This window comes from Trichechus manatus, unplaced genomic scaffold (assembly GCF_000243295.1).
Source record: "Trichechus manatus latirostris isolate Lorelei unplaced genomic scaffold, TriManLat1.0 scaffold00014, whole genome shotgun sequence".
In the NCBI taxonomy this organism is placed as follows: domain Eukaryota; kingdom Metazoa; phylum Chordata; class Mammalia; order Sirenia; family Trichechidae; genus Trichechus; species Trichechus manatus.
The window spans coordinates 1,764,172-1,783,259 of NW_004443950.1; the positions used below are offsets into that span (position 1 = coordinate 1,764,172).

At 57.3% G+C, this 19,088-nt stretch overlaps 2 protein-coding genes across 3 annotated transcripts; one reads left to right on the top strand and one right to left on the bottom strand.

The window, feature by feature from the left end:
• Positions 1 to 489: 489 nt before the first annotated feature.
• On the top strand, positions 490 to 16,857 carry FHOD1 (formin homology 2 domain containing 1). Of its 2 annotated transcripts, XM_012554180.2 has the most exons (24): positions 490 to 783; positions 8,727 to 8,833; positions 9,227 to 9,291; positions 9,610 to 9,677; positions 9,750 to 9,855; positions 9,932 to 10,026; positions 10,278 to 10,389; positions 10,472 to 10,566; positions 10,658 to 10,801; positions 10,911 to 11,059; positions 11,139 to 11,318; positions 11,451 to 11,474; positions 11,853 to 11,906; positions 12,780 to 12,895; positions 12,987 to 13,591; positions 13,918 to 14,073; positions 14,301 to 14,483; positions 14,570 to 14,689; positions 14,767 to 14,928; positions 15,360 to 15,550; positions 15,645 to 15,837; positions 15,919 to 16,081; positions 16,157 to 16,357; positions 16,432 to 16,857. In XM_012554180.2, exons 1-24 carry the CDS (start codon positions 583 to 585, stop codon positions 16,512 to 16,514), a joined length of 3,573 nt encoding a protein of 1,190 aa, XP_012409634.1. In that variant the 5' UTR covers positions 490 to 582; the 3' UTR covers positions 16,515 to 16,857. The 2 variants fall into 2 exon arrangements, with proteins under 2 accessions (XP_012409634.1, XP_004371554.1); XM_004371497.2 differs by lacking the exons at positions 11,451 to 11,474; positions 11,853 to 11,906.
• TMEM208 (transmembrane protein 208) lies at positions 16,853 to 19,061 on the bottom strand. Its single transcript, XM_004371498.2, has 6 exons — positions 18,929 to 19,061; positions 18,221 to 18,316; positions 17,703 to 17,762; positions 17,485 to 17,621; positions 17,235 to 17,319; positions 16,853 to 17,130 (listed from the first exon to the last, which is right to left on the bottom strand). The coding sequence occupies exons 1-6, from the start codon at positions 18,932 to 18,934 to the stop codon at positions 16,993 to 16,995; spliced, it is 522 nt and encodes a 173-aa protein (XP_004371555.1). The 5' UTR covers positions 18,935 to 19,061; the 3' UTR covers positions 16,853 to 16,992.
• Positions 19,062 to 19,088: the final 27 nt, after the last annotated feature.

A 19,088-nucleotide genomic window follows, 5' to 3' on the forward strand; every position in this document is an offset into this window, starting at 1 on the left:
TTTTCCCAGAATTGAGGACCTCTTCTACCCCAACTAAAGGGAACTGATCCCACCTCTTCCTTCAAACTGAGTGGAATCCATCTCACTTCTCGCTCCAAAATGAAAGGGACCCACCTCACTACTTTCCCCAAATGAGGGAAACCCATCCACTTCATCCCTCAAACTGAAGGGAGACCTGGCCGCCCACTATCTGACGAAACATTCGCCCCACCTGGCCTAACATCCCAGTAAAGCAGAGCAGCGTCACCAACCTCTAGCCCAAAGGAAGACACCGGGTCCCCTCCCGCACACTCTCGAAGGCGGGGCGCAAGCGCGGGTTTCCAGCCCTCCCAGCCAGTGAACTAACGGAATCACGACCCGGCCTTTTGATTGGCTGACGGCAAGTCCCGCCTCCGGCAGTAGTTGCCCACCCTCACGTTTCGGGCCTCCTTCTTGGCTCCACCCTCTTCCTCGGCCCCGCCTCAGTCAGGCTCCGCCAGTCTTCTGCTGCGGCTGGCCGGGCTCGGGACACAGAACTAGTCGGGTGGCCGCTGCGGCGGGGCCAGGACCCGAAGGTGTTCCGCGCGAGGCAGTGGCGGAACCATGGCGGGCGGGGAAGACCGCGGTGACGGAGAGGCGGTATCGATGGTGACAGTGAGGGTACAGTACCTGGAAGACAACGACCCCTTCGCATGTGCTAACTTCCCGGAGCCGCGCCGGGCCCCCACCTGGAGCCTGGACGGGGCGCTGCCCGTGGGCGCGCAGATACCCGCGCTGCACCGCCTGCTGGGGGCGCCACTCAAGGTGAAGGAGGCCGGCGAAAGGTTGGGGGCGATTGGGAGTTCAGGGTCCGCGCCATGAAAGCTTGTGGGAGGTGCCTCTCCGGGAGAGGCCAGAGTGGGTGTGCCCCTCGGGGAAAATCTCGTGCTTGGGGACCAGGGTACATGCTGCCTCGCTTACGGGGGACACCTCTCAAGTTGAGAGGAAAATGCAGACGGGAGATGAGAGTTTGTGGTCTGCTCCACCCCAGGTGCCTCTCTAAGCGAGGCCCAGCCTGGAGAGGTGCTCGAGGTGCACTCGCTACCTGTCTGCCAAGGTAGCTGCTCTAGGAAGGATGACGGTAGCTGTCCGGGCAGTAGCGGACCCAGGAGGTGGATCTGGGGAGGGACCAGCTTCCACCTGCTTCAGGTGAGGTGGGGCGGGACCACGACAAGGGGCGGATCCGGGGCGGTCCACTAGAGGAGAGCAAGGCTTCGAGCGATTTTTGGAGGCTGAGGGGGTCCTGTTGGGTAGAAAGCCTGGCCCCTTGAGGGCCGGGGTCCGGCGTGGGAGTCCCGGCCGAGAAGAGACCTCATGGGGTGAGTGTAGTCTCTGGGAAGCGACCCAGCCCGGGATAGGCAGAGCGCAGGAGTCTGCACGGGTAGAAAAGCCCTCTGAGTCACCGCCCTCTCACTCTGTACACCCGCGGGCCGCCGGTCGGCATCTGGAAAGGAGGGGGCGGGCCGGGCTAATTTTAAATCGCGGTCTGCCCTCGTTTGGCTCGAGCCAGGAGCGGATCGCGCGCAGTGCCGGGAGAGGCCAGTTTCCAGATGGCCTGCCTGCCTCCCCCACTCCAGCTCCGAGCCCTTAGCCCCCCGCAGGCAGCCCTTTCCGGCGCGCTCCGTTTCCGGGCCCGGACGCCGGGAGGCGCGCTACCAACCCCCGGGGTTTCCCGTCAGCCCGTCGGTCCCGAGTGGCGGGAGAGGAGAGACAGTCGGCGGAGGTGCCCTTCGAGTTGCGCAAACTTGCCCCTTGGGCCCGGGGTCTCCCCTGGAATGTGCCCCGGGCGTGGGGCCCCCAGCCTGCATTCCTCGCTCTGCGGCCAGCCCCGCCTCCGAGCGCGGGCGGGAGGGGCACGTGTCCCGGCAGAGCCCCGGCTTCAAGGCCACGGGCCTGCCCACCTTCAGAGTTTTGATGCTGCCCCCTTGTCCTGGCCGCAGGGGAGAGAGGGGCGCTGAGCCGAGGTTTCCCCCCGCCCCCTCCTGGAATTCCTGGTGCTGAAATAAGGCTGGAGCACTGGAGAGAAGCGAGTTTTCCTCCTGACCCCCACCCCAGGACAGGACCTGGCCCTGACACACCTCTTCCCAACTAGGGACAGGTTCAGGAGGTTAGCTGTAGAAAAGAGGCCTAGAACGGCTTCTTATCCCCCCTCCCTCATTTAAGGACCCATCACACCACACCAGGTGCTCTGCCCTTTGTTCTCTGCTCTCTAGCTGAGGACATTTCTGAGCTTGGATGGAGTGTTAAGTCCTCTTCCCCACTTTCAGGAGCAGCAGACAGGACCCAGTCAGCCTCCCACCTGGAGCACCTGAGGACTCCCTTCCTCCCCTCCCCTGCGGACAGGATATAGGAGTGGGAGCAGGCACGCTGGGTTACCACAGTGCCTGGAGCTGAGGCTCACTGGTACTGGCAGCCCTGCCAGGAATGGTCAGATGTGCTTCTGTGTGCTCATCCCAAATATAAACTGTGACCACAGCCCCAGAATAGAAAGCTGGAGGAAAAGGGGCTGAGAATAGAGTAGGGGCAAGGACATCAGAGAACTGGGGGAGGGGAGTAGGGCCCCTCCTTGCAGGAAATGTCAACAGCTGTTCCTCCCATAATCCCCTAAGTGGGTGCCCTAGGAGAGCCTCAGGGGCACAGATATGACCCAGGCCTGCCTTAATAGCCCTCTAGAGAGGAGATGAGGCCCCCAAACCCAGGCATTTCCATCCCAGGCTGAGGGAGGGGCTCTCTACTCACTGCTTCATCGTGCATACAGTTGTCCCATAGGGGAACAGGACACAGCCAAGTGATGTCTGTCTCCCACTTGGGGACTGACCCCCATTGTCTCTGCCTCCTCCCTGGGAATGTGCAGAGGCCCAGCCTACTCCTTCCCTGAGACTCCACCCCTCCACACCCCTTTGGGCTGGGCCTCCTATCTAGAGTCCCCCTGGGGGCTTCCTTTTCAAACGATTCAGAGCTTTTAGGTCTAAGAAGGCCTTGCTCATTTCCTCCCTGTCTAGGAGGAAGCTCCTGGCCACAGCCTCTGACTCATCTCCTGGCCTTGGGGGGTGGAGGTGGGAGGGGTTCCTTGGGCTAGGCCTGCTGTCCCCAGGGGAACTCAGGAGTGTCTTTCTTCCCTCCTGAAGGAGGCTCTCCCAGGACCTACGCCTGCCTCAGGAGGGGAATCTGACCCTGTAGCTCTGTATCTCACCTCTTTATCCAGAATAGCACTGTCCCGCCCTCCATGGTGCTACTAACTTTTGCCCTTCCAGGAGGTGCCTCAGGAGCCTCTCCCTGTGTCTCAAGGGCCCTGCCATATCTGGGATAGCACTGACTTCTCCCTTGGCTCTGGGCAAAGACCACAGCAGCACACTTTCTGGCAAGCAAGGATAGCCCTAGAAAAAAAGACTCAAACCGATTGCTGTTGAGTCAGTTCTGACTCATGATGACCCCATGTGTTACAGAGTAGAACTGTGCTCCATAGGGTTTTCTTGGCTGTAATCTTTACAGAAGCAGATTGCCAGGCCTTTCTTTCAGGGTGCCACTGGGTGGGTTCAAACTGCCAATCTTTCTGTTAGTAACCAAGAGCAAACATTTGTGCCACCCAGGGACCTAGAGCCCTAGAGATCTGGCCATTACCAGCAACTTTGGTTCCCTAGCTGTGGCTAGAGGTCCAGCAGGTTAGAGGTGTCACTGCCCCAGAATGTTTCCTGTCCCTGCCCCTCTCCACTCCAGCCTCACTTTACCCCTGAGAAGCAGTCATGGTGAGGGAACTAAAGTATGAACCTGACTTCTGCGGTAGCAGTCTCAGCCAACTAGAGGGGTCCCAGAGGGCTCATAAGGGGAAGGTGGGGTGCTCTGGTGGTGAACTGGGCTCTTTAGTCCCCCCACTGTGGGAGTCTGTTGGGAGACTGCAGTCTGTGCACGAGTCCTGGGTCCCTCCCATCCTCCCCTGGGGCCAGCATGTCCAATCTGCTGGTCATTCTGGGCTCAGGAGGCTGGCCTACCACCTGGTGAGAGAGCCCAGTCCCTAGGTCCTGGCAGAGGTAGTCACTGTTACCCCACCATGTATGGTGTATGTTTACTCATGTGTTCCCTTGCTGGAACTGGGAGGACCGGTTCAGAATATTTGCAGAGTCCAGAAAGCTTTGGGGCAGTCGGTCTCCAGCCCTTGGCAATCCTACAGGCCCTGGTCCTCACTGCCCTCCCCTCCAGGACTCCCTGGAGCATTTCCAAGGCCCATCCACCCAAGATCTGGGTCAATTAGCCCTAGTTCCATTCCTGGCTGTATGGCCTGGGTAAGTTCACTGAACTTGTGAGCCTTGGTTTCCTCACCTGTAAAAGGACTGTTGGGAGAACCCAACGAAATAGGCAGCCAGAACCCATCAATGAGGAGGCAGAACAAATGTGGGTTTCCCTCCCCAAGGCCCATCCATGTCATCTCATCTAGGAAGTCACAGTCTAGTTGGAGACTCAAGATAACAGGAAAAGGGTCTTCAGAGTACAGGGCGCTGTGTTTATAGGAGAGAAGAAAGAGGCAGTTAACAAATTATTTCCTAAGACAAGAGACCTTCAGCATTTAATTGCACCCTCTTCTCCATTCTCTTTGTACTATGCTTCTGGTGGTCTGAGGTGACATTTTTCTCTACCTCCCATTCCCAGCTGTTCCCTGCATGTTTGTTCTGACCTGATTGGGCTGTTATAAAAATTTCGGGGAGTAGGCACCATGGTCCGCTAAGCTTGGCCCTGCATATAAAATCATATGCCAGAAAAACTTGAGCCCAGAGTGGCAAGAAAAAAGTAGGCTGAAGGCTGAAGTGAAGGGCTGAGCCAGGGAAGAATGGAGGAGGGGCTCTCCACCTCAGAGGAGTGAGGAAGACAAGAGCCAGGAGGAGGTACTGGATGTAGGCCTATACTATGTGCTGACCTTCAACCCTGTCATCAGGGACCAGGATCTGTGCTTGCTCAGGCCTGGCCCAGCCCCAGAGTATGAGAAACAAGGCCCAGAGGTTTGACTCCCAGAACAGTGACCCCAGGAAGGGACCAGGGGTGTTAGGGACAAGCACCATCCTGCTGGCAGGAAGTCTCCCCTCCGCTGTTTGCCTAGCCCTAGCCTACACCCCTCCACCTCCACCCAGGACAGACAGTTGGTGGGGAGGGGCACTGTCCTGGAGGCATTGGACTGACTGGTACCCCTGGATCCCCTCCCCAGAAACGGGGCCCTGGCAGGATTGGATAGGTAAAGTGGCTAGGGAAACCACTGCTACCACTGCAGAGGGGAAGGGGTTAAACTTGCTCACCTGAGGAGGCTGGGGGAGATGGGGTGCTTAGCGGGCATAGGGTATCCTGGAAGGAGAGGGCCATTCTCTGCTCACTTGGTATGAAAGCATCCATGAGTGTGTGTGCAGGAGGGGAAGAGACTCCACAGGTGGGCCTGCCCTTGCTGTGGATGTGGTTCTTTGGCCTTTGAGGGGCCAGTGAGCATATACTAGGTGTGTAAGCAGTTAGTAGGTATAATACAATCACACCTCCAGTGTTTATCTTTACAGCACTCTGCTCCGCTCCTTTCTTAGCACCCATCGAAGTTGTGATTCTACATGTATTTGCTAGCTTCTTCTGAGTCAAGCCTGTTTCCATCACTGGACTGGAAAGAAGGGAACGCAGAGACAGTCTTATTCCCTACTGTCCTCAGCACCTAAAACCAAGTCTAGTTTGTGAATGTTTGAATGAATGAACTACTCTGTACATGTGTGGTTTTGGAGGGTTCCTGAGGTGGGTTGTGGCTCTGAGAGAGATACGGCTCTCGAGGGTCCCAGAATCCTCAGTCCAAGGTGGAGGGAGATACAGCTGTGCCTGGATGGGGGTGGGGTAGGTCAGCTGCTGAGTCACCAAGTGGGAAGCAGGCTTAGGAGGCTTGTGGGGCAGCCCTCAGCTGAGCTGGCATTGGACGAGGTACCCCAGCCCTGGGACCTTGCTGCCCTCTTTCCAGCCTTTTCCCAGTAGGCCCTAGAGAGTATGACTCTGCTCCCAGGGTGGGAAGAGAAGCCAGGTCCGCCCAAGGCGCCCAGAGGAAGGCAGCCAGCCAGGCAGGAAGTGTGACAGAGAACAGCCTGGAGTGTTTGTCCCATGTCCCAGGCAGGGGGGGTCACCTAAGGGCCCGTGCAAGCTGAACTGCCAGGAAGGAGTCAGGCTGTAAGGCATGAGCAGGGGAGCTAAACAGAGGCAGAGGAAGGGACTCTTTCCCCTCAGGGAATGAAGGACAGCTGGAAGCCCTTGGGCTGGGTCCAGAGCAGGGCAGTGCTGACAGAACAGCAGGACAAATGTTGAGGTTTACTTGCCCAGTAAGATGGAGGCCAGAAGACACCCTGCCTCTCCAGAGGTGGGCCCTCTCTGGAGCATGGCACCTCAAGAGCTGGAGCCACTCAAGTCAAGGGGACTTTCATGAGCCTTGCGTACTGGTGCTATGCTATGGGGGCGGTGTCAGAGAGAGGCATAGTGCTGCCCTCAGACTCTCTGGAGTCACCTCACTCGGGCCTCTCTACAGGCACTTCTCAAGGGGCCAAGTGACTGGTGGTGGTGGTGGAGGGGAGCCAGGCCCAAGGGGAGAGGAACATGGAAAAGGAGCACATGGATGGAGCATGTGCTTTTCTGTTACAAAGCAGGTTTCAGGGCCCCACTGTAGACTGACTGTGTCAGACCCTAAGATCTGGTTTTTATAGGCTCCCTGGGGACCCCTAAGGTCCAGCTAGGATTATTGTAACTGTAGCCCACTTGTGGGGAAGACAAGACCCTGAGGCCCAGAGACTAGGGAGTCTCGTTCTTCACCATTGCCTTACTCATGAAACGCACATGCTCGTGCGCGTGCGCGTTCTCCCTCCCTCTCTCTCACACACACTCTCATTCTGCTCTCCCAGCTGGGTTTGCACCTCCCAACACTCTTGACACTTTCTCCCTGGGCTTTAATGCTTTGTAGCTGCAGCTTATCACCCCCACAGGGCTGTGAGCTTCCTCGAAGGCGGGAACTTCCTCCCATCTTCTCTCAACTCCCCTTTCTCCTTTATGTTCATTAGCTCCACAAGCACTTAGTGAGCATTTGCCATGTGCCAAGGGCTGTGCTAGGCTCTGCAGATATGGCAGGGGGCAAGACATACATGGTGCCTGAACCTAGAGAGCACAGTTAGTGGGGAAGGAGACTAGTGTCTAGAATAGCATAATGCTGTGTGGAAGGTCTCAGAGGGTGTACACAGGGTCCAAGAAGACTTTCCAAAAAAGTGTTATTTGAAACCTAAAGAATGGATAGGTGTTAGCCAGGAGAGAATACAAAGAGCAAGAAAGTCTGGCACATAAGATGTATGGGGCTGGAGGGTAAGGGAGGGAAAATTACCAAATAGATAGAAGACACATTTTAATTTTGGTGAAGGGAAAGGCAATACACAACATGAGGAAGTCAGCAAAGGATGACCAAGGCATGGGAGGACACTGAGAGGAATACAAAAACAAAGGGCAACAACAGTAATTTCCATAGCATAGACAATGTTGCAACAATAGTATTAACAAACACTAATTTATGAATACATACATAGCTAGGTAGATGTGACAAGACGTATGGGATGGTATAAGGAAACATACCCATTTGCAGATATAGGTTCAGTGGTGGATATTTCTACATACATAACTGTAGATGATGTTTGTATGTCTACGTAGACAATAGAGCACACAAGGGTCACAGTCAGGGCAACTTCTTAGACATAACCAAATACCTCATGGGATGAAGTTCCTAGGCTCGAAGGCAAAGGACCACAGACTTGAGGGACATCTATGTCAACTGGCACAACATAGTACATAAAGTTCTGCATCCTACTTTGGTGAGTAGCATCTATGGTTTTAAAAGCTTGAGAGCGGCCATTTAAAATACAGCTATAGATCTTTTACCATCCCGAGCAAAAGAGAATTAAGAAAACCAAAGACCCAAGGGAGCAATTAGTCCAAAGGACTATTGGACCACATGAAGCACAGCCTACATGACCCCGTGACCAGAAGAACTAGATGGTGTCAGCTACTGCTACTGACAGCTCTGACCGGGATCACAACAGAAGGTCCCAGACAAAGTGGGAGAAAAACTGCAGAACAAAAAATCAAATTCATAAAAAAAAGACCTGACTTACTAGTCTGATGATAGAGACCGCAGTCACTCCTGAGACTATGGCCCTAAGACACCCTTCTGAACTGCAACTGCAGCCATTACCGGAGACCTTCTTTCAGTCAAACCACAGACAGGCCCATAAACAACACCGCCTGAGAGGAACATGTCCCTTAGAACAAGCTATTATATGAGATTAAAAGGACAATATTTGCCCAAAAGCAAAGATGAGACGGCAGGAAGGGTAGCAATTCAGGACGAAAGGAAACAGGGAACCTAGGATGGAAAGCGGGGGAGGGCAGGCACATTGTGGGAAATCCAACAAATGTCATGGTTTGTGTACAAACTATCAAATTGGAAACTAAGTTGCTCTGTGAACTTTCTCCTAATGCACACACACACAAAAAAGATGCATAGGGCTTTGCACATAGTAGGCGCCTGAGAAATGAATGCATGGCTACAGTTCAGAGCCTTGTAGTGTGCCTCTCTGTTAACACCCCAAGTGGGAGATAGGGGGTCATGGGGTATCCACACATACCCCCGCCACCCCTACCCCAGCCCTGACATCTCTTCCCTTTGTCCCTAGCTGGAGGACTGTGCCCTGCAAGTGTCTCCCTCTGGATACTACCTGGACTCTGAGCTGTCCCTGGAAGAGCAGCGGGAGATGCTAGAAAGCTTCTACGAAGAGATCGGGTCAGAGCTGATGGGGTCAGGGAGGCAAGGCTGCCCCCATCCTTGCCCCCACCTGGGTCTGGCTCAGGTGTCAGCAGCCAAGAAACTCAATCTCTAACCTGGGCCATGGCTCACCTCTTGCCACCCCCGGGAACTGTGCCGGGGAAATCCCAAGGCCTGGCCAGTGCTACCTGCTGCCCAGAATAGCAGTCCAGGGTGACTTTCCCACATACCTGAGATACCTGTGCTTGCACAAACCCTCCTGTCCAACCAACCCTTGAGCCCTTGAAAGAGCAGCTGGGGAGGAAGGAGCTGGGCCAGGGTTGGCATGTGGAGGTCTTTGGCTGCTTTTGGGTGAGGGAAGGGACCCTGAGGAATGGGCTGGGAGCTGCTGACGAGGCTGCTTGATTCCAGCAAAGGGCGGAAGCCTACGCTGATCCTGCGGACCCAGCTCTCTGTGAGGGTCAATGCCATCTTGGGTGAGTGAGTATGAGGACGTCAATGTCCAGCAGTCCCCCACATTCCCACCACACAGCCAAGCTGGCTCCATTTCTTTCAGGCCTGTGCTGGACAGGGCAGATAGGACACAGAGTGTGTCCCCTCCCCATCCTCACCTCTCCTCTAGGGCCAGGGTTGATGCTGCAAGCTAGACTGTGGTGAGGGGTGCCCAGAGTCAGGGGGTGGATTTTGAGAGTACTAGGATGAGACAACCTTTGGTTGGGGGGTTGTGGTCATGTCCCAGTGGAGGAGTGTGTCTGTGTTCCCTTGGGGGTTCCATGCCCACCTACCCCTTACAGAAAAGTTGTATGGCTCCAGTGGCCCTGAACTCCGCCGCTCCCTCTTCTCACTGAAGCAGATCTTCCAGGTGAGGCCCAGAGGTGGGCTAGGGGTGGGCATCCATCCCGAGCCCCTCTAAACTTCTCCGTGGTGTCCCCAGGAGGACAAGGACTTGGTACCTGAGTTCGTGCACTCAGAGGGGCTGAGTTGCCTGATCCATGTGGGTGCTGCTGCTGACCACAACTACCAGAGCTACATCCTCCGAGGTCAGCCTCCACCTCCCCCATGACCCTTGCCCCCTAGTGACTCCTCACCGACCTCTTCCCCTCCCTGTGTCCCCAGCACTGGGCCAGCTGATGCTTTTTGTGGACGGGATGCTGGGAGTGGTAGCCCACAGTGAGACCGTGCAGTGGCTGTACACACTATGTGCCAGCCTGGTAAGTGCCCCCCCCCAGCCATGCACCCTTTTCCCACTGCTTCTTTCTGGGTCTCAGTTTCCTCTTCTGGACTGGAGTGAGTCTGAGGCCCCTCTAAGCCTGAAGACACTTCAGTGCCTGGGCCCTGAGCCAGGGTCTTCCTCCCTCAACTCCTCTCTGGGTCCAGCCCCAGGAACCCTTCCCCTTGCCCACCAGGAACTGGCACAGAGTTGGCCCAAGCCCCACTCATATGTGGTGACCTGTCCCCCTAGTCCCGCTTGGTGGTGAAGATGGCCCTGAAGCTTCTGCTGGTGTTTGTGGAATACGCTGAAAACAACGCACCGCTCTTCATCCGTGCAGTCAACTCTGTGGCCAGCACCACCGGTCAGACACTGTCCCTCCCTCCCCCACCACTCAGAGCCCTCTCTCCTACTGGTCCGTGACTGCCTCTCTGTCTATGCGGCAGGCGCTCTTCCGTGGACCAACCTGGTGTCCATCCTGGAGGAGAAGAATGGCGCTGACCCTGAGCTGTTGGTGTACGCTATCACCCTCATCAACAAGGTATGGGACCCGGCAGGAACCCTGGGTCCCTGGGCTCCTGACCTCTGGTCCCCACCGGCCTCAGCCTTGGCCTCCCACCCCCACCCTCCAGACGCTGGCAGCGCTCCCGGACCAGGACTCATTCTACGACGTGACAGATGCACTGGAGCAGCAGGGTATGGAGGCACTGGTCCAGCGCCACTTGTGCACCCCAGGCACTGACGTCGACCTGCGTACGCAGCTTGTGCTCTACGAGGTGGGTCAGGCGGCCAGGGCCAGACTGAGGGCTGGAGTAAAGGGACACGGTTCCCAAGCATGCCCCACCCCACCTACCTGGGGCTCACATTCTGCCCCACTGCCCCTAGAGCGCCCTGAAGTTGGAGGATGGAGACCTCGAGGAAGCTGCCGCGGGTGGACGGCGGGAGCGCCGAAAGCCGTCGTCTGAGGAGGGCAAGAGGAGTCGCCGATCTCTGGAAGGCGGGGGTGGCCCCGCAGTGCGGGCCTCAGAGCCTGGGTAAGAACACGACAGCGCTGAATGGAAGGAGTTGGGTGGGCAGGCGTGGAGGTGTCCTTCTGACCAGCCCCGCCTCCAGCCCCACAGGCCCCGCCCCACCTGTAAGCCCTGCCTCCTGCCCCACGGGCACTGCCCAGCTGACAGCACCCACCTCCAGCCCCATGGGCCCTGCCTCTGGCCTCCATTCCTCTGTGAGCCTCTTCCCTAGCATCTCCGTGGCGCCCTTGGCTGACAGCTCCTGCGAGCGAAGCATCTACAAGTAAGTAGGGCGGTGGAGGCTGCCCCAGGAGTCCTCTCTCCAACTCTCCCTCCGCTCTGCGCCCTGCTCTGCGCCCCTCCCAGGCGCCCTCAGCCTCCTCTGCGCAAACGTGTGCTTTCTCTTTCTTTCCAGACTTCACCAAACTGCTCCTGTTTGGTAAGTGACTGCTGGGGTGGGGTTCGGCTCTGACTGGACCTCCTTCTTCTGCGGCTTCTTCATCTCCTCTTTTTGACATTCTGCCTCTCTTTGCCTGTCATCTGTCCCCCACTTCTGTGTTTCTGCCACTGTCTCTCTGACCCTCTCTTGTTCTGCTCTATCTTTGTCTGTTACTGCACCTGTCCTGCTTCCTGTCAGTCTCTCCCCTCCACTTCTAGGTTCCTCATGTCATGTTTCCCCACCCCCTCCTCTTCCCACTGTGGCTGGGAAGGTCCCTCTGATATCACTGCCCAGCTCTGTGTGGGTGCAAGCAAGTGGGCTTTGGGGTGGAGCAGGTACCACAGTCACCATCTTTTCCTCTTGCCCCCTTCCCCCCAGGGCCCCTGAGAACCCACCTGTCCCCCAGTCCCCTACTGGGCAGGCCAGGCTGGAGTAAGTACAGAGGCCAGCCTGCTAGGCCTGCCGTGTGCTCAGGGCTTCAGCATTGCTTCCCCCGCGGGGGTTCCACGTGCCCAATGCAGCCAGAATGGGGGACTCTCAGGCTCCTTCTCTTCCAGGATTATGCTTCTTTGGTTATCCAAGGACTAAGCACTGGGAAGCAGTTCATTGGGGTCATAGTGGTCCCTGTGTTTCAATAGTGATAATCTTTCCTCAACAGCTTAGACCAGCAATGGGGATATGGACTCCAAGGCTGGGCCCCTTCTCTCATGCCCTCAGCTCAGGAGTAGGACAGGGAGGGGATCTAGGGTACTGTGTGGTATAGGGGCAGAGGAGTAACCTGGAGCTGAGAGACAGGCAGGGACCTGGGTAAGGGCTGATAGAGGCTGCAGGGGCCAGAAGAAGACACCAAGTCATATTCATTAGTTCAAAATAAACTGAGTGCCTGTCTACTAGGCACATTTCTGGGCATGAGCCATAGCTCTTAGAAGCTTCCAGACGTGCTGAAGGAGGAACAGCCTTGTGTGCCCAATGGGACAGCTATCCCCTTCCCCTGCCCTAAGGGTGCTTGTCTATAATCAGGACAATGAACATGAACAGCAGCAAGGCTACAAGTTGGATATTAAGTAGAACTTCTCCCTGTATACTGACCTGGGAATGCTGGGTTGATGGTGACCCTCACCAGATGTGGAGGACTGAACAGGGGCTGGCATTGGGGGACAGGTCCTGGGTCTGCTCAGCGCATGAACTGTTCCCTGTGTGTCTGTGTGTGCCTGCATTTGGGGGCAGTGCCCAAGAGCCCAGCAAGGCATGTGCACACCCTGAGCTGAGGCTGTTAGACACCCACTGACAAGTGCTTCCCTCCAGAGCCCGGTTCCTGGAGAATGTGGCAGCTGCAGAAACAGAGAAGCAGGCTGCACTGGCCCAGGGCCGGGCAGAAACACTGGCTGGGGCCATGCCAGACGAGGCCGATGGACACTCAGGTGAGTGGGTGGGTGGGCAGGCAGAACCGACCTCCGTTGCCCTGCTGCTCCACAGGGAGCATGGTGCTGACAGCTGCTTCCCTCTCTCTAGACACCCGGGAACTATGGCGCTCCCCAGAGGCAGTCCCTATACCCAGAACCCCCCAGAGCCCTGCCCCCCGAATCCTTCTTCGGGCCCAGCAGAGCCTTGAGCCAGAGCCCAAGGAGCCACTGGCCCCACCAAGCCCCGAGGCTGCACCCTTCCGGGAGCTTCCTGCCCGTGCACCCAAGCTCTGCATTGGGGACCTGGACTTCTCAGATCTGGGGGAGGATGAAGACCAGGACATGCTGAACATGGAGTCCGTGGAGGCTGGAGAAGGGGTCCCATCTCCGCCACCCCTACCACCGCTGCTCTTGGGAGCACCCCCACCTCCCCCACCCCCACTTCCCACACTAACCAAAGGCCCCTTCCCACCACCCCCACCCCCAGCTGCCCCTCTTCCCCCCTCAGTGCCTGATGGCCCAGTTCTCCCCACCAAGAGGAAGACAGTAAAACTCTTCTGGCGGGAGCTGAAGCTGGCTGGGGGCCCTGGAGGCTCTGGGAGCCGCTTTGGGCCCTGCCCCACTCTGTGGGCCTCCCTGGAGCCTGTGTCAGTGGACACAGCTAGGCTGGAACACCTGTTCGAGTCCCGTGCCAAGGACGTGCTGCCCTCCAAGGTAAACCCACTTTCATCTGCAAAATAACTACAGTGGAGTGGGGAGGGAGTTAGAGCTCATGTGTCTGAGTTGCTGGAGCTGGCCACTTAGTTCCCAGATGCGGAAACTGAGGCAAAGAAAGGCGTAAGAACTTGTTCAAAGTCTCTCAGCAAGGGATCAGCAGAGCCTCAACTAGAATCTAAGCTCTTCTCAATGCCTTACACATCCCAGAACCCCAGTTCTGGGGTGATCCCGCCGTTTAAGGAAGGACTTGGAGTGCCCTCTTAGATTACTGCCCCAGCTAGGCCCTTCCCCAATACTATAACACTCTTGTCTCAACCTTATAGAAAGCAGGTGAGGGCCGCCGGACAGTGACCACAGTGCTGGACCCCAAGCGCAGCAATGCCATCAACATCGGCCTGACGACACTGCCGCCTGTGCATGTCATCAAGGCTGCCCTGCTCAACTTTGACGAGTTTGCTGTCAGCAAGGATGGCATTGAGGTGGGAATACCAGGCTGTGTGTAGGGAGGAAGTGGGAGGTCTGGCCCTCTCCTTTGGTTAGTGGGCGTTTCCTGCCCCTCCAGTGGTGGGCATGGGCTTGGCATTTCTGCAGGGCAGTCCCTAGACCCTGGGGCTCCCCAAGATGTCCTAGGGAGGGGCCAAGACCAAAGTCTCAGGCCTCAGGCCAGCACTGAGGGGTCTAAATGGGGCGGCGGCTACATCCTCAGAAGCTACTGACCATGATGCCCACGGAGGACGAGCGGCAGAAGATCGAGGAGGCCCAGCTGGCCAACCCTGACATACCCCTGGGCCCAGCCGAGAACTTCCTGCTGACCCTTGCCTCCATTGGGGCTCTGGCTGCCCGCCTACAACTCTGGGCCTTCAAGCTGGACTATGACAGCATGGAGCGGGTACCTGGGTCATGGGGTGGGACAGGGAGGGGGACAGGCGAGCATGGTGACCATGTAGTCTGAGAGTTCCTGGTCCCCCACACCAGGAAATTGCAGAGCCACTGTTTGACCTGAAAGTGGGCATGGAACAGCTGGTGCAGAATGCCACCTTCCGCTGCATCCTGGCCACCCTGCTGGCTGTGGGCAACTTCCTCAATGGCTCCCAGGTGAGTGAGAACATATGGGGGCTGGGAGTCAGGGCTCTGGGGCTGGCCAGGCCCAGACTCAGATGGGGTCCTTTCAGAGCAGCGGTTTTGAGCTGAGCTACCTGGAGAAGGTGTCAGAGGTGAAGGACACAGTGCGCCGGCAGTCACTGCTGCACCATCTCTGCTCCCTGGTGCTCCAGACTCGGCCTGATTCCTCCGACCTCTACTCAGAAATCCCTGCCGTGACCCGCTGTGCCAAGGTTAGCACCAGCCAGAGGCTGAGCTCCGACTGGCCGAGGCACAAGAGAGAGCTCCTTCCTGGGGCCAGCTGCTCCCCCTCCTATTTGGGCTGCTGTGCCAGGGCATCCTCAGGCTACTGGTGTTTGTGTGGGCTATGTCCTCTGCCAGAAACACTCTCTCCTCTGCTGGCCTAGCCATGCCTATTTAGTCTTTGGGTCTCAGTTTAGCTGCCACTTCCTCCAAGAAGCCTTCTCTGTTCCCTCATTGAATCAAATGGACTTGTCTGTCTCTTGCATTATACCCTGAGCTTTTGGAGGGCAGGGGCCAGGTCTCAGCTGTTTGCGTCCTCAGGGCTCAGGCTGGCTAGCCTGGGACAGAGGCTGCCTCAGGCAGTGTCTGTGTCTATGGGGGGGAGGGGACAACATGTAACCACCACCCCTGGCTTTTCCAGGTGGACTTTGAGCAGCTGGCTGAGAACCTGGGGCAGCTGGAATGCCGGAGCTGGGCGGCTAAGGAGAGTCTGCGGGCCCTGGCCAAGCATGAGCTGGCCCCAGCACTGCGTGCCCGCCTCACCCACTTCCTGGCCCAGTGTGCCTGCCGTGTTGCCGTGCTGAGGGTAGTACACCGCCGGGTCTGCAATAGGTAGGGGCGTGGGCCAGGGAAGGGCAGGACTGCCACCACTATCCCTCAGACACCAAGCAGGATTCATCATCCCTCCCTGTCCCGACCTGCCTAGGTTCCATGCGTTCCTGCTCTACCTGGGCTACACAGCACAAGGGGCCCGTGAAGTGCGCATCATGCAGTTCTGCCACACGCTGCGGGAGTTTGCACTCGAGTATCGGACTTGCCGGGAACGGGTGCTACAGCAGCAGCAGAAGCGGGCTACATACCGTGAGCGCAACAAGACACGGGGACGCATGATCACTGAGGTGGGTGCCCCTTCTACGTCCCAGCTACCACCCTCATGGTTTCCCTTCCCTACTTCCAGCTCATCCTTCTCCTCTCTCCAGACAGAGAAGTTCTCAGGTGTGGCTGGGGAGACCCCCAGCAACACAGCTGTCCCAGTGGCTGTGGGTAGCGGGCCAGGCCGGGGTGATGCCGACAGTCATGCCAGCATGAAGAGTCTGTTAACCAGCAGCCCCAAGGACGCCACCCACGGTCGCCGCAGCAGAGGTAGGATCCATGGCCACTGGAGGGAGTGGGCCCTGGGGCCACCTTGGCCCGACCTCTCTATCTGGCCTCCCTCAGGCACAGTCCAGAGCAGCTCTCCTGTGATACCCACACCAGTGGGGCCCTCCACAGCACCCCCAGAAGAACCCCTAGGCTCCGGTTCACCCACTGACACTTCAGATGAGATCATGGACCTGCTGGTGCAGTCAGTGACCAAGAGCAGTCCTCGTGCCTTAGCGGCTCGGGAACGCAAGCGTTCCCGTGGCAACCGCAAGTCTTGTGAGTACCCCCCCACAAGCCTGCTGCCCACCTTAACCCCACCAACACTTTCCAACCTTGCCCTGTCCCTGCAGTGAGACGGACGTTGAAGAGTGGGCTCGGAGAAGACCTGGTGCAGGCACTGGGACTGAGCAAGGGTCCTGGCCTGGAGGTTTGAAGGTGCTGCCTCCAGGAAACCTTTCTGGGCCCAGGCCTGCAGTGCAAGAGACTATAGAGCGGGGAGAGGCCCAGAACAGAATTCTGGGCCTCTTCCCAAACTCTAGTGCCACTCTGTGCCCAGGGGCCAGTGCCTTGAGCAGTATTAGTCGTGTGTGCCTGTGTATGAGTGAGCTCCCTGAACTTATGGCACAAAATAAAGTTTTTCTTAGCCAATCTAAGAGCCTTTTTCTTCTTTGAAGGTTCCCATTAGGCTGGGTCTATAACAGGAGGGAAATAACAAAAGCCTGGCTCCTCCTGCCCTGCCCCTCATTATCACCCACACAGCCATTAGCCACCTCTAAGCCATTTATTCAACAATCCTATACCCCAGAACACTCTGGCGCCTGGACAAGGCCCTCACTGCTCCTGGCATTGGGGGCCAGGCAGCCTAATAGAGCTGCCCAAGGTCCAGCAGCCTGTGGCCACAATGCCAATGGCTATAACCGCTTCATCTGCCGCCGCTCCTGTCGGCGCTGCCGTTTCTCATTGTGCTCTGGTGCTGGGGTGCCACTGTCTGCCGTGAACCAAGGGCCTAGCACATTCACCCACAGGAGATAAAGGGCTCGGCCTGGAGCCTAGAAGAGAGAAGATGACTTGAAGCCAGGCTCATGGAATGGAAGATGAGGAGGGTTGGATGCCCTATCCTCTTCTTGGGCCCTCCCCGTCACAGCCCACGCACCAGAAGCCAGAAGGACCAGATGTAGAGGGAGAAGCAGCTGAGCACTTGCACGATGGCTGTCAGTAGGATCACATCCTTAAGGTGTCTGTGGATAGAAGGGAGGCTGCAAGGGCCAGAGATAACAGATGGGCCCCATTTGGCTCCCTTCCACCCTCTTTGAGCTGCAGGCAGCTGTGGGTCTTGGGCTATCTGGGCCCCAGCGCCCCAGCCCTGGGGCCGCTCACCTGGGCTGGCGGCGGGGGACACTCACTCTGCCATGCCCTGCTCCATGTTGAGGTCCATGCCACCATCCATTAGGGCCCCATCCTCAGAGAAGGCTGCCCGCGCCATCGAGCTCATGGAGTGGTAGCTGGCCCCATATACTGCCAGACTAAAGCCCAGAGCCATCTGCAGGGCAAGGATGGGGGTGTCAAAGGCCAGCCACTAACGCTATACACCCATCCACTTCCCAGGATGGGCGACACTCACCCAGGCCCAAAATGAAGCAGATGAGTAGAAGAAGACCAAGGTCACAAGGCAGTAAATGGCCTATAAGCAAACACAGAAAAATCAGGCTGGGATCAAAAGCCACTCCCAAACTACTGTCCTCCCCAACACACACACACCACATACACACACACACACTCTCTCTCATTCTCTCTCTCTCTCTCACTCTCTCGCTCACTCTCTCTCTCACTCTCTCTCTCTCTCTCCAAGAACTGAGCCAGGCTGTGGGAGGATCCAGGTTGTTCCTACAGGGTTGGGGGGACAAGGGGCCTGCTCCGAGTACCAACTCCCCTCTGACACTCAAGCCAGCCCAGGAAAGAAGCCCCTGTGTATTAGGGGTAATAAGGGCTCTCAAATCCAGCTGGGACTCATACTCTCATTTCTTTTTGACTGGAGTTTTCTCTTGGAGCACTGGCTGTCACATACTGCCACTCCCAACTAAACAGGGCTAAGGACTGTGGGACTATGGGTGGCATGGACGCAAGGGGACATGCACTTACATTGGCCCCCAGTATGATCCGCAGGTAGAACTTCAGGGTCTCTCTATTTTCTTCAAATATCTGTTTCTTCCCTCTCGTGCCCACTTTGCCTTTGGGCTGCAGAAAGGTTGTGAGATGCTGTCTGAGCCCTCCTTGGCAGGGGCCTTCCCCATTCCCCCCACCAGTCTAGTTAGTTACAGAGTTCCATCCACACCTCAGCCAGGTCCCCGTGGTGCTCAGACCTAGCACAATCCCTGGGATGTCCATCTCACCTCCAGTCCACCCTGCCTAGGGACTGAGAAGCACCCCAAGCTGCGATCACCTCCTGCTCGTCCTGGAACTATCCAACCCCATTCTGATAACTCCTCTGGCTCCCCTGGTAAAGTGCAGCTTTGGGCCGACGCCGCCTCCAGACGGATTCCTGAGTGAGCTGAAGGGGGCCCCTCTACGGTCTCTGCTGGATAGTTCAGGTCTGGGCTGACGCCCACTCCGCTCAGGCCCGTCAGATGTCTAGCCTGCTCCGGTACTGTCAAGCCTCAGGACGGCGCCCCGCTTCGGCACCTGTCTGGTACGAACACCCCCCTCCGGCTTGCTCTAGTACGGTCCCGCCACAGGATGGCGGCCCCCTCCTGCCGACCCCGCATCCCTTGATGTCCTTCCTCTGCTTTCAGTCTCCCGGCCCCGGGGGCTCTTTGCCAATGCAAGCACCACCCTATCCTCCCTCCTCACCGCCATGGTGCGACGCAAATACCCAGCCGAGGGAACAAGAGACAGCGATCAAAACCGCAGTCAAGCAGCACCACATCGGCTGTACAGGCACTTCCGGTGCGCACCAAAGTCGTCAGCAGATGAGACGGAAGTGGAGTACACATCCTTCCCAAGCCACGCC